The sequence below is a fragment of the Perca fluviatilis genome, chromosome 14 (genome assembly GCF_010015445.1).
Source record: "Perca fluviatilis chromosome 14, GENO_Pfluv_1.0, whole genome shotgun sequence".
Classification (NCBI taxonomy): domain Eukaryota; kingdom Metazoa; phylum Chordata; class Actinopteri; order Perciformes; family Percidae; genus Perca; species Perca fluviatilis.
In genome coordinates this window covers 20,555,875-20,570,395 of record NC_053125.1, presented here as the reverse complement: position 1 = coordinate 20,570,395, position 14,521 = coordinate 20,555,875, and the positions used below count along the sequence as shown (strand labels likewise).

Below are 14,521 nucleotides of genomic sequence, written 5' to 3'. Positions count from 1 at the left end.
TACCAACTAAACACATGAATCTTTGTGAAGTTACTAAAAGATAAATAAAAAAAGCTGAGCAATGTGTGTGTTTACTCTAGGATATCAAAGGTTAACTGAGTGCCAGTAAATGTTGGTAATACCATTTTCTCATTGCATAATAAGCCTTTTTTTTCAAGGGGGTGTCAGAAATTAGCAGGTCATCTTTAAACAATACAAAAGCAGCCAGAGAGATCATATCAGTCAGAGTTTAGGCGACAGAGCGAAGTTAAATCAACTTGGAAGATGAAGTCTACCATTTTGCTGTTTGTTTCTATATGCCTGATTTTGGTCCAAGATGATACTCCTGAAATAGAAAAAACTAGTGGAACACAGTCATGTGACACATGTGATCTCCTGAAAGAGTTTGGTGCCCTGAGAGAAAAACTGGGAGTTATGGAAACCAGATTGAAGGACAGTGAAAACCAGATTCTTGAACCGAAGAAAAAAGGTAAAGTAAAACATTTGCTCTGATTCATAAAATACATCAGTGGATATTTCTTATGTGTGATGGAATAAATTAAATAAAAAAAGTATGGAAATACATTTACAAAATAACGTGATTACAATGTTTTGTTTGACACAGAAACAACTAAGGTAGCATTTAGTGCAGCAATAGGTGGGAGTGGAAAACCCATTGGACCCTTCAACACAGACACAACTTTAATCTACAAAACGGTGATAACAAACATTGGCAATGCCTACAATGAACATACTGGTAAGTACAGTAGTACTGATATAGTCTATATATTGTTTTCTTTTGTACAAATGAATAAGTAGAATTTTGAGCCATGATGCAGATGTGCCAAATTGTAAAAAAAAAAAAAAGTATCTGTTATCCCAAATTAGTTGACTTTACTAGAAATTTGCATAGAAACCCGTTGCCTTAAACCGTTTAAGTTTTTACACAAGGTGAAACTTGACAGGTCAAGTTGTATTAACACAGAGCGGTGAGTTGATGCAGTAGATAAATCAAGTTTACATTAATCATACTAAAAATCATCAATAAACAAATTGTTGTCTAAAATAAGCATGTTAACTTAAAGCTTTTGTGCGTACTGGTAACTTTTTGATATTAATGAACGTCTGTTACATTCAAGCCATTGCCAAATGAGTTGCTACAAAGCTAATTAAGACTATCAGCTCCACACAACTCTCTCTGTATTTCTCAGTATGGCTATGTTCAGAAGATTGTGTTGTCCGGTGACTTTCCTACACAGAAACTCAAGTGAAGATAATGACCTCTTCTGAAGAGTCCATCATGTTTTTTTTAATCCTCTGTGTCCTCCTTGGCTACCATCAACTACGTGGAGGAGGGGTGGGGGTGGTGCTCGATCATGTAAGGCTTGTATCATGTGGACAAGCTGACAGTTTTGTTGTCATTACTTAGAAGTCCTCATGGGGGCGACAGAAACTACGCACTCTAGCTTTAAACATTCAAAGAATATATTAGGCAACTTATTACTACTAGGGATGGGTGGATCAATACTGTGGTAGGTAGCTGCATCATTTACGTTTTCAACGCTTTTGTATAATGTTTGTGCCAAAAACACATGACTTGTGGGATCAAGATAAAGTAATATTGTGAAACCACTGTATTGTACAGTCTACAGGAAACTTCATACAAAATATTCAGTTATTACCTTTTCAGTAATTACAAGTAGAAGTGTGGAACACATGTGAGCAGCTGGAACTGTTATCATATAATAATAAACTTGAAGCCCTTGCCACAATGACTGGGGAAATATGTGGGCCGGAACCTAGTGCACACTGTGCAGACGCGACCTGCCCACTTCTGCATCAAACATGTGAGAGAGAGGGAAAGAATGGTGAAGAAAAGAGAAGCGAAAAACAACAGCGGAAAACGAGAGGCGGAGAAAAAAAAAGGTGGAGAATGGCAGAAAGAAAACGTAGAGTGGTGTGATGCTATTTTTTTCTTTTGTTGATATACATCATAAAACAACACACCCCATAAGAAAATAAAGAAATCTTAAAGAAAGTGCAAATGTGTGTTTTTATTTTATTTTATTCATATTTGTTATATTTATTATTGTATTATTATTTAATCAGTATTCTCCATAATACTGTACTATTGTTTAACATACACATTTTTATTTAAATGTATTCATGGCCAGTATGTGTAATCACCTCTTTTTCTAAAAGACCATTATTTAAAAAAAATAAAAAAATCACATACCCATTTAAGAAATGATCACTATCAGTATTGGTACCGGAATCTATGAAATTGTAACAAAAAGTAGCGGTATCATATCGAATTGAGAAAATTTGGTATCGGCCATCCCTAATCACTACTAAAGAAATAATTTGTCCACCAACATATTTAATTTTTTTTATATCAGTATGACTTTAAGAACAATGTATTCAATAAATTTTTTCCAACAAATTATAAAGGAAAACAGTACACATACAACATTGTATTTTTCCAATGTATTATATTGCATGGAATTTTTCACTCAGGAAACAGAGTTACTAGAATGCAATCTGTGTATATGCCACTGAACACTTTCACTGCCCAGACCCCATCAGTCTCCACCCAGGTCTTGGTCATGGACAATAAATGTAGATAAACATGAACACTAAATCAATCATACAAAACTAAAACCCAGATAACATGAATAAACACCCAAAACATTACCAGAACAATATTAAAACACACTTTAACTAGGACAGAAACCGTTCAGAACATGAGCCTTTGCATCACTTCAGCGCAGAAGAGTTCAAATGAACCCCCCCCCCATACAGAAACTTAACATCCTTACTTATCTCTGCTTAATATGATCTGTGCACTGCATACTTAAGCTGATTATTACAAACTGCTAATGTGATTTAGTAATGAATATGGTTTTGAACAAAACATAATAGAATAAGTAGTGACCACGAAAAAGTTAAATTACAGCTAAATCTGGGTTTACAGTGTACGTCTGTTTCCTGTGTTAGGACGGTCTGGTAAAATATGTATCAAAGAGTATCAATGACAGTAAAAACGTCAACAATTCAAGACAGAAAATAAGTCTTAATTTTTAACAATGTCCGCTGTAGTTCGAATACAGATAAATCCTACCGACTTTGGTGGGCCCCTGACTTTTCTTCTAGCCCCACCATGAGGTTGACATTTGTGGTTCAATGAGAAAAATATCTGTCCATCATTTGACATAATTTTCATTCAGTCCAAGTCTTTGGTTTATGATGAAATGCCTGTAAAACTAATGACATTCCCATCAGCCTTAGCCATTCTTTGGATTTAGTGCTAATTAACAAATGCTAGCATGCCAACACCCTATTTTCATGCTTTGTTTTTTTTGCACATTGGCAGTACAAAGTAAAAAATGAATAAATCCCATTGTAAATTCAGTTATTTTTTATTGTGAATTGTAAAATGGTCAGCTGAGTATCACTGCTCTAGACTCCTTGTTTGAAATAAAATAAACTGAAATGTGTCTGTTGGAAAGTTGTGTTGATGCTATGATAGAAAGAGGTCCAGCGGCCTAAAGAATGAATATGAATTTAATTGCTATACTATGTTGCAATAAATAGAGGTAGCACTTTAAATGTGATCCACCCGAACACTCTCCAAGAAAGATTCAAGGACTTATTCAAAGCTGTGTCAGAACGTTGTTGGAATAAAACGTTTCTACAGGTATCTTCGGAGCACCTGTTAAAGGCATTTACTACTTCACCTTTCATTATCATGCCGGAGGAGGACACCCAGTGAGTCTAGTCCTCATCAAGAACAGCCAGAGTGTTGTGACGGCCTATGACCACCAAACACTGAATGACGGGGCTGATAACGGAGGCAACGCAGTGTTCAGCTGCAGCAAGGGGACCAGGTGTTTGTACGCTTAGGTGCAAATACACGTGTGGGGAAACAATGAAATCACCACCTTCAGCGGTTTCTTGGTCAATCAGGATTGATAAACAGTGAATATGATTCATTTGTCATTATGATCAAAATGTTAAATGGCTTAACAGATCTGAAATCATAGATATTTCTTTTTTTCTTTATCATTTTGTATCTCTGTCTAAAATGATCTGAGTATTTAAAATTTATGTTCATTTTAACTTATTCCAATTATCACAAGTAAACTGTACTTAACTGTACTCTATACTGCAGATTAAAAAATGCACTCATTGTACATTTTGTATGTTGTGAATTTTTCATACACTTTTTAAACTCTTGTCTTTCTATTGTCCTTGTGTAGACTGTTAATCCTTTCAGCTTTCAACTTTTTTAAATTTAAAACTTAAATGAGAATGCCAAAGTGGTGTATACTGTAGGTTTGCTATCTTTTTATTAAACCAATCAAATGCCTCAAACCTTTTCTTTGAATTCACAGAATATAGAATTCTAAAACGTGATAGCTGGTTGAACAAATTATACATTTTAGTGGCATTGCATAACAACTGCATAGAAAGAAAAAAACAAAACAAGTATTAAACAGTTAAAGTGAGAATTGTAATGTAAATAAAACAACAATGTGTTTCCACCCATGATTCGACCCTTTTTGTGTCTATTGAGGCACTTGTAATGAGAAGCCTGTGTTGTGCCGAGCCAGTGCAGGAGTTCCACTTCAAGTATCTCTTTGTGGGCAAGGATTAGGTTCATTTGTTTTGCACTTTTCATACGCAAAGGCAATTCATAGTCAATCCGATATCTATAGTCTCTCACGCTTTGGAGGGTAACAAGGTGAAGCCGATCCCACATGACATTGGGCGAGAGACGAGTTATATCCTGGACAGGACGCCAGTCAATCACAGGGCTGACACATAGAGACAGACAACACTTTTTATGTTTTCATGCAGCATGTCATGGATCATCGTCTGTTTATGTGCCTGTCAATAATCTACTGTCGTCAGCTAATAAGGTACTGATATCTGAAACAACTCCAGGGCAATATGGTTTAGCAATTTCAAAAACATGTCATAAAATGAGAAAAGGGTTGAATGATTTCTGCAACCGTTTCCATGAAGCTAGAGCTCCCTAAAATGTACCACACCTCCAACAGCCTAGACAGCTTAGATATCTTGCTCAAGAGATATTACATTTGTTCAACCTACAAGTTAAAAATAAGAGTAATAGGAAACATTTTTCTTTTGTTTATCATTTTTTTATTCAAGTGCTACAATACAGAAGATAGTATTTAACACTATAATTAGGAGATTCTGTAACATGGGACATATGGAATTAAAAAAATATGTAACATTTCTTAAAACTCTAAACATGACTATACCTATGATAGATAGATAGATAGATAGATAGATAGATAGATAGATAGATAGATAGATAGATAGATAGATAGATAGATAGATAGATATTATTGGGTTGTGTACTTACACTATCCCAAATGTTTCCAACATTTTCAAACACAGAATAATTTCAAATTCTTTTTCTGCCACATGGCATCATTTTGGCATTGATGACATGCCACTTTGCAACACAGTAATACAGCAAAGACCTTATTTATCAATATTGATTCGTTTCAATATTGATCAATCCAGCTTAACTACTACAAGGTGCTTACGTTATGTCTCCGTCAGCCTTAAAATCTTGTGCCGAAAATCTCCTCCCTGCCGAATTTCTCCCCCCCTTCATGTTTAGCTGTCTTTACAGTTGGCTAAATTAACCTGACAAAAGGGGGTTAGGCACCAAAACGACTAGTTAATATAAAAAAAAAGTGAAGGGGACATAATTCCGGGCAGCCGGGAGATCTTCTGCTGCTGCACAACATCGGCCATCGGACCGTTTGGAGGTCCTCGCCGTCCTGGAGATTTCGCCAGCCATGCCCACCCACACCCGGCTCACTAGCTAGCTAACTAGTCAGCTAGCTACCAATACAAATCAAATCAAGGAAACATTATTATGTTGGGGAAACTGCAGCGATTATATTAGAATGACATGAAGATATGTTACTAAACGTAACGTGAATAAACTTGAATGGGTAAACTCTTCCATGAACAGATACATTTTAATCGGCGATGGTGTTTAACAATGAAAACTACAACTCCCATAGTTCCACGTAACTTCACTTGTTTTGATTTAGAGACCCCTAGTGGCAGAAAGTTACATATTGTACGATTAAATGGTCAGCAGAATATTTGTAGGAGTTTGGTCATATTTTATCATACTTCTTCTGTTTCTTTGTGTTGTCAATGTTATTATCATGTATTAATTGTTTGATCTTTTTATGCTACAATAATTTTCCCATGGAGATAATAAAGTTTAATTGAAATCCTAAATTCTGACTATGAAAATAATTATTGTGTCAAAAACCGGTGACCTCAAGTAGTAGCACATCAAGACTCAATAAAGTTTGGGCCAAATTTGAGTAAGACGTGATATAAAAAATGTCTCAATCTGATTCTCAGTTCATGGCCAAAACAAGTTTAGAGCTGTGCCTGAAAGGCCTACACACTTTCATGAACTATCAGCAAGAACGTTATGATCAACAGTGTTGACGTGTTTAGTACTTTATTTAGTTATTGAATGATAGTAACAATCACTAGAAGGTGAGACATTGAAGGTCTCAGTTTTGATTAACGGACAGTGGACTTCAAAAAAGTTAGGGGTCAACAATAAAAATAAGTCCACAGATTTATTCTTCTATCACTTACAAAATGAGATATATTGTATTATATAAATATATCACAAAGAAAGGGTTGAGGACTGGAACACAGAAATGTTTTGTGGCTGAATGACAAAGATTAGCATGGTACCTTCAACACCAGTACCTGCACTTTTCTAAAGAAAAGGGTGATGATAGCAATACCTACTGTTCAATCAATTGATACAATACTGGTGTCAGCTATTATGGGAATGATATTAAATGTATTTCCAGGGCAATATGGATTAATAATCTCATAACAAGTCCTAAAATGAGGCATGTTTCGTTGATTTTTGCTACCGTTTCCTTGAAGCTAAAGTTCTCTAAAATGTGCCACACCTCCAAACTCTCACGGTGCAGATCCATTTTTGCGACACGACTGAAGCGTGGTGATGCGACGTAATACATCCATGGTTGATGCTCCACGCCCCTGACCGGCAGCTGATTGGATGAACGTGTCACGTGGGTCTGGCTGCTCGAGAATTTCTAATCGGCTAGGACGGAATACGATCTCATATTTTACAAAAATAGTTCACCAAAACGTGTTTCTGAAAACAATTTTAGCGATAAATAGGCCATACAGTTGCTGAATCTGTCTTCATTTCAGATCGACAAAGGTTAGCTTAAAAGATTTTCCTGTAATTCTACTGGATAGTCGCGTCACAGATTCATTTGCATAAAGATGGGCATCGGCCAGCTTTTTTGACGCGCAGCATTTTTTTCAACTGCAGCTGCGCTTTCTCGGGATGTTAAAGTCGCTTGACGTCACCCATAGAAATAAAGTGGAGCGTGGCGCGACAGAAGCGTCGCACGGCCAGGTGGATCTGCACTGATGTCAGGAAAACAGCCACAAGTAAGAGATTTGGATACACTAATGATTGATAAAATTGATTTGCCAGTTAATATATTGTTATTATTTCCTCATTGCTCCTCCACCGATCTTAACAATAATTAACAGGTCATCACCAAACAACATAAAATCACATAATTTAGAATTCAGAGCGCAGTGACACAAAGACTCACAAATAAATTATGTTTCCTCTGCTTTTGTGGTAAAAGATCTCCATTTTGATAAATGGAAGATGGACTTTTAAAACATCGGGGTCAACAATGAAAATAAGTCCACGGCTTTTATTCTTCTAACACTGACAAAATGTGATGTATCGTATTATATAATTATATAAAAAAGAAAGGGTTGGTGAGGACGGGAACACTGAAATGTTTATGCTTTTATGGCTGAATGATAAAGATGAGCTTTTTAGAATCAGAATCAGCTTTATTTGCCAGGTATGAGGACACATACGAGGAATTTTGCTTTGGATTTTACAATGCTCACAATGTGCTTACTCATATGAAACAAACAACAACAAAAAACAATATATAGGAGTAAATTATTTTTATGATAAATTATTATTATTTTAATTATGGAGCATAGTGCAAAGGATGCTGGAATAAATAAGTATTATGTTACAATATGAACAGTATGAACAGCTCTGAAATAGAGAATGATGAATAAATAATAAGTGGAAGAGTAAACAGGTGCTGATTGGAGACAGTGTTGCTGAGTTATTGCACAGGAATTGAACCTGACACTGTGAGTCAGAAGTCAGCTGTTCATCAGAGTGTTGGCTTGTGGAAAGAAACCGTTCCTCAGTCTGTTGGTTTTGGCAAACAGGGCTCTGCACGCTCAGTGCGCCTACCAGAGGGGAGAAGCTGGAGCAGGTTGTTTCCTGGGTGAGATGGGTCTGCAGTGATGTTTCCTGACTCTGGAAGTGTATAAGTCATGAATGGAGGGCAGGTTTGCAGCAATGATCTTTTCTGCAGTGACACCTACACTTTTCTAAAGAAAAGGGTGATTACAGCTATACCTCCAATAAATTGATAAGTTACTGATGTCAGCTATTATGATAATTATATCAAATGAAGTTGGGAGTAATGATTAATAGTCTCAATAACAAGTCATAAAATGAGGCATGGTTCATTTATTTTTAGTTACTGTTTTCTTGAAGCTAGAGTTCCCTAAAATATACCACACCTCCAACCTCTCAGATTTATGTCAGGAAAACTGACTGACTCAGTAAAAGATTTGGATATTAGTTTATTTTGTTGATATAATCAGAATTGATTGTTTCATCAGGCTTTTACAGCCTAGACGGCTCACATGAATCAATGCATTTTACATTTTACAATGTACAAGCTGAAAATAAAGTGATTAGAAACATATACAAGTAGAATTTATTTATAGGATTGGTTCACAGGATCTTGAGCGTCACCATGGTACATTATGAAGGAGGGAAACTGATGTTTCCATTTAAGACATTTATGTCACCATATGCACGCATTTAAAGCAATAGGAGGTGATTAGGATTTTTTTTTTTTGTTATCATGCACAACCATAGGTTTATCTCTGAATCACGGACAGAAGGCCCTCACATGATGCTTCATGTTGCTGCCAGACAGAAAAAAGGAAACTGGTGGGACTTATAGAGTAGACCTGATTAGGAGTGAGTGAAGTCAGGTGAGAGTGGGTGGATCCATGCCATGGAAGTGGGCAGATTGTTACTGAGTAGTATGGCTCTGTTCTACAACATGTATACGTATAGTATATATTTCATTTGTTTATCATTTGTTGATTCATGAGCTGCAATACAGTAGAGTGTAGAGAATCATATAACACTAAATAAAAAACTAGGTTTCTGTGACATCCTGGGACATTTGGGATGAATTTGGAGAACAATAAAAGCAGTTTGAGTTGCCAACTCGTCTTGTAGGATCAGTGAAAAATCTATCTTTGAACATCACATTAATGATTGATACAATTGAGTTACCGGTAACTATATAATTATTTCCTCATTGCCCATCCACTGAGCTTAACAATACGATAATAAAGTAAATTCAATAAACACTGAATGGGATGTTAAATATTAAGAGGTCATCAATAAACACAATAAAAGTAGCCAGAGAGCTCACATCAGTCAGAGTTTAGGTGACTGCACGATCTTGGATCAACTTGGAAGATGAATTTCACCATTTTATTGTTTGTGTCGATGTTCTGCGGCTTGATTTTGGCCCAGGATGATGCTCCTGATGCTACTGGAACAGAAGAAACTGTAGAAACCAAGTCCTGTTATCCTGACATGTGTGATCTCCTGACAGAGTTTGGTGCCATGAGAGAAAAACTCACATCTGTGGAAACCAGACTGAAGGAGAGTGTAAACCAGATTCTGGAACTGAAAAACAAAGGTAAAGCAAAATATAAAGACTGTATTAAAGAATATATTCAGCATATTGTGTATTGTGATGAAATACACATGATTTAATTGAAACAAAACTTCCTAATTGACAAAAGATGGAAGTAGTGTGATAAAAATGTGTCTTCTTATAAGTGACTTGGTTACTACAAGTCTCTAGTCATTATTAGAAAAAACAAATGCTTGTTTTATAAATACAAAATAAAATACACGAGAAGACACTGGAAATACTTTTGTGATCAGAATGTTTTGTTTCACACAGAAAGGACCAAGGTGATATTCAGTACAGCAATAGGACAAGGTGACAAACCCATTGGACCCTTCAACACAGACACAACTTTAATCTACAGAAGAGTGATAACAAACATCGGTGGTGCCTACAGTCCATCCACAGGTAACACTCAGTCACCTGCAGGTTTAGGCTTCAGTATTAATACAAAGATTGAGTAGATTAAGGAAGATGTAAATAAATCATGTTGAATGCTATGTAGTTTTTTGTTAAGACAAATTAAGCATTAATGGAAGCAGATAAACAAGTAAAATGAAAACAATTTGAAAAGTTCTCAAGGCTTTGGTGTGTGCACCAGAAAGGTTTTCATTTTAAAAAGGTCAGTAAAATAATTCACAAAGACAAGGAATAACTGATAAATGAGGATATTATTTTAATGTGACTCCCAAAATAAATACTAATGAAAGTTGAGAATGGGGCCCTCCCCCCAACATCAGAAACCAAAAAACAAACAAGGCTATGATCGATCAGCACAAAAAAAACCTAGATAGGTTTCTCTCCATTCATGCCAGACCTGGTACACCTGAAGGGAAAACAACATGTACACACACTAGCTATCAGAAAAAGATGCACGTTAAGCACAGAAGGTAACACACAATACATAAATCTATCAAGTACAAATACGTTACCCAAAAACATCAAGAAAAATAGACTGCCTTCCTGTCTACTAATCACTCTGTCTAAGAACACATTGAATCTATAAATATGAAGGGAAAAAATATACTTATTTTGAGGTTGCTGTTTCCACAGGTATCTTCACTGCACCTGTTGCAGGTGTTTATTATTTTACAATCTTCTATCATGCTGGAGGAGATTACGAGGGAAAACTGTTGCTGTTCAAGAACAGTGAATTGGTGGTCATGACCCATGATCACCGCTCAGGCTCAGACGGAGCTGATAACGGAGGAAATGCAGCATTCCTGCAGCTGCAGCCAAGAGACCAGGTGTATGTGCGTATGGCTGCAAACTCACATGTTTGGGGAACCGACCACCATACAACCTTCAGTGGTTTTCTGGTCACTCAAATGTGAGAATCGATGTATATATTGTGAATCTATTCATTTCTGTGTGAAGATGGATGTAAAAATCTGATATCATTATTCAGTGCCATTGTATTTTTAAAATATGATGAAACAGAAGGCTTTTGCTGATCAAATAAAGTCTGAAAATGAGATTGTTTTAAAAAAAACATTGATTCATTTCATTTATGCTGAATGTTTAATTTATTTGAAAAACATTGAATAAAGAAGATATTACTGTTCCCAACACATTGTTCGGTTATAGAATTTTACAGAGAGATAAAGAGATAAAGATTAATGCATACATTTAGAACATGCCACTCGGAAAAAAATTATTTTTCCTCTGTGTTCATGGCAATTAAGATCTCCATTTTAACAAATCGAAGGTGGACTTTGAAATCGGGTCAACAACAAAAATAAATCCACGGCTTTATTCTTCTAACACTGACAAAATATGATATATTGTATTATATAATGATATCACAAAGAAAGGGTTGGTAAGGACAGGAACACTGAAATGTTTCTGCTTTTATGATTAGCTTTTTACCTTCAACACTGACGCCTGACTTTTCTAAAGAAAAAGGTGATTACAGCTATACCTCCAATAAATCGATAAGTTACTGGTGTCAGCTATTATGATAATGATATCAAATGTATGTCCAGAGCAATATGGATTAATAATCTCAATGACAATCCATGAAATGAAGAAAGGGTTCATTGATTTTTGCTACTGTTTCCTTGAAGCTAAAGTTCCCTAAAATGTACCTGTCACTGACTCAGTAAAAGATTTGGATATTAGTTTACTTTAGTAATAATAATAATAAATTGAATTTATATAGCGGTTTTCACGAACTCAAAGTCGCTTAATGATGGTAATAATTAGCAGGTCATCTTCAAACAATATAAAAGCAGCCAGAGAGATCATATCAGTTATACTGGACAACTTGGAAGATGAAGTCTACCATTTTGCTGTTTGTTTCTCTGTTCTGTGGCCTGATTTTAGCCCAAGATGATGGTAGTACTACTGAAACAGAAAAAACTAGTACTCCAGGGCCATGCTTTCCTGATATGTGTGATATCCTGGAACAGTTAGGTGCCCTGAAAGAAAAACTCAGCTCAGTGGAAACCAAACTGGTGGACAGTGAAACCAAGCTGGCGGACAGTGAAACCCAGATTCAGGAACTGAAGAACAAAGGTAAAGTACATTTTTAAGATTGTATTTAAGAATATATTCAGCATGTTGTGTATTGTGATGGAATACACACAATTACTTTAATTGAAACAAAGCATCCTCTTGCCTACAGATGGAAGTCGTGTTATAAAACATGTCTTCTTATAGACAAGTCATAATCAATTTTTTTATGAGAGGACACTTGAAATATACGTTTGTGATCAGAATGTTTTTGGTTTTTCGCGCAGGAAGTACCAAGGTGGTGTTCAGCGCAGCATCAGGAGGAGGAGATGCAAACATTGGACCCTTCAACACAGACAACGTTAGTCTTCAGAAAAGTGATAAACATCGGTGATGCGTACAATCCAATCACAGGTAACACTCACAGTCACCTGCAGGTTTAGGCTACTAGTGCATCAGTGTTAATTACAGAAAGTGTTTTGAGTACAAAGAGTAAACTAGGAAATAAAAGCAGATGTTACTACAAATCATGTTTAATGCTATTTTGTGTACTGGCTAGATTGGTTTCTCCCCTTTCAGGCCAGACCTGAAGGTAAAACAACACGAACACACACTAGCTATCAGAAGAAGATGCACGTTAAGCACAGAAGGTAACACACAGTATACACAAATTATATTTTTGTCTACATTAGTGTACGTATTTTGGTGGTTTTTATATAAGCTGTTACAGGTTTCTACCATTCCTTCACATGTATTTTTGTTTTTCTTCAATGTAATGTTTTTTATGTTCTGTGAAACAAATAAACTAGGGCTGTCAAGCACCAAAAAATTCTAACCTAAAGAAAAATGGACTGCCTTCGTATTTACTAATCAAGATGTCTAAGAACACATCAAAACCCAACAGTTGAGGAAGATAACAAACTTAGTTTTAGTTTTATTTGGCTGTGAGGCAAAACATTAATACGGGGTGACCTCTAGCTCACCCAGTAAGAGCGTGCGCCCCATGTAGGCTGAATCCTGCAGCGTGCGGGTTCGAATCTGACCTGCGTCCCTTTACTGCTTGTCATCCCCCTTCTCTTTCCCCCTTTCATGTCTATCCACTGTCTCTACACAATAAAGGGAAAAGCCCCAAAAAATTGTCTTTAAAAAAAAAACATTAATATGAAGTTCTGAAATCTACTGATTATTGTGGTTTGATTTCTGCTGTTTCCACAGGTATCTTCACTGCATCTGTTGCAGGTGTTTATTATTTTACTGTGTTCTATCACGCTAGAGGAGCACATGATACAGGGTTGAATCTCGTCAAGAATAATGAAGACATTGGCCATGACCGAGCTGATAACGGAGGAAATGCTGCGTTCCTGCAGCTGCAGCCAAGAGACATTGTGTTTGTGCGCTTGGCTGCATCCCTTTATGTTTGGGGAACAGACTACCACACTACTTTCAGTGGTTTTCTGGTCACCCCATTGTGAGAATCTCTGTTCATCGATTTATTCCTGCTTGAAGATGGATGTAAAAAATTCCAGATCACCATTCTATCATTAAAATCTGATGAATCAGAATGTTGTTGCTCAAAAAATAAAGAGTCTGAAAAGGAGATTGGTTTTCTTTAATCATTGCTTCATTTAGTTAATTATGCTGTGAAGCTGATGGTTTGTTGGCAACTGGAGAAGAAAAACTAATATTGCTGCTTTCAACACATTGTTTGGTCGTAGGTTTGTACAGAGACAGAGGGAGAAAGACTAATGAAAACAGGAAGTAACAAGTGTCAGTGGCAGTTCAGCCCAGTTGTTGCTGGACTAGGTTGTAAAGGAGCTTTAGCTGGAAATGTAAATCCCAGTAACAGAGGAAAATGTGTTTAATTAGGGCCCGAGCGCCGACAGTGGCGAAGGCCCTATTGAAACTGAAGGAATTATTCTTTCTTTCTTTCTTTCTTTCTTTCTTTCTTTTTCCCGTCAAATAAACTAAAAAAACTTGGTACACATATGTAACATTTCAAGATGTACAAAAAACTTAATTAGAGCCATACCCTAAACCCAACAGGAAGTCCGCCATTTTAACTTGAAAGTTCGAAATTATTACGATTTTGGCCATTTCCACATTTCGTACTTTAACGAACTCCTCCTAGAGATTTCATCCGATCAACTTCAAACTCGGTCTGTGCCATCTTAAGATGTTAAAGATGAAAAGCT

At 36.3% G+C, this 14,521-nt stretch overlaps 2 protein-coding genes and 1 pseudogene across 2 annotated transcripts; all 3 read left to right on the top strand.

The window, feature by feature from the left end:
* Positions 1-202: 202 nt before the first annotated feature.
* On the top strand, positions 203-3,992 carry LOC120573444 (cerebellin-2-like). The gene is made up of 3 exons (XM_039823169.1): positions 203-469; positions 605-736; positions 3,677-3,992. The coding sequence occupies exons 1-3, from the start codon at positions 265-267 to the stop codon at positions 3,880-3,882; spliced, it is 543 nt and encodes a 180-aa protein (XP_039679103.1). The 5' UTR covers positions 203-264; the 3' UTR covers positions 3,883-3,992.
* A 5,630-nt stretch (positions 3,993-9,622) lies between these two features.
* Positions 9,623-11,344, top strand: LOC120573443 (collagen alpha-1(X) chain-like). The gene is made up of 3 exons (XM_039823168.1): positions 9,623-9,881; positions 10,152-10,283; positions 10,929-11,344. The coding sequence occupies exons 1-3, from the start codon at positions 9,656-9,658 to the stop codon at positions 11,207-11,209; spliced, it is 639 nt and encodes a 212-aa protein (XP_039679102.1). The 5' UTR covers positions 9,623-9,655; the 3' UTR covers positions 11,210-11,344.
* Positions 11,345-12,118: 774 nt separating this feature from the next.
* LOC120573442 lies at positions 12,119-13,845 on the top strand (annotated as a pseudogene).
* Positions 13,846-14,521: the final 676 nt, after the last annotated feature.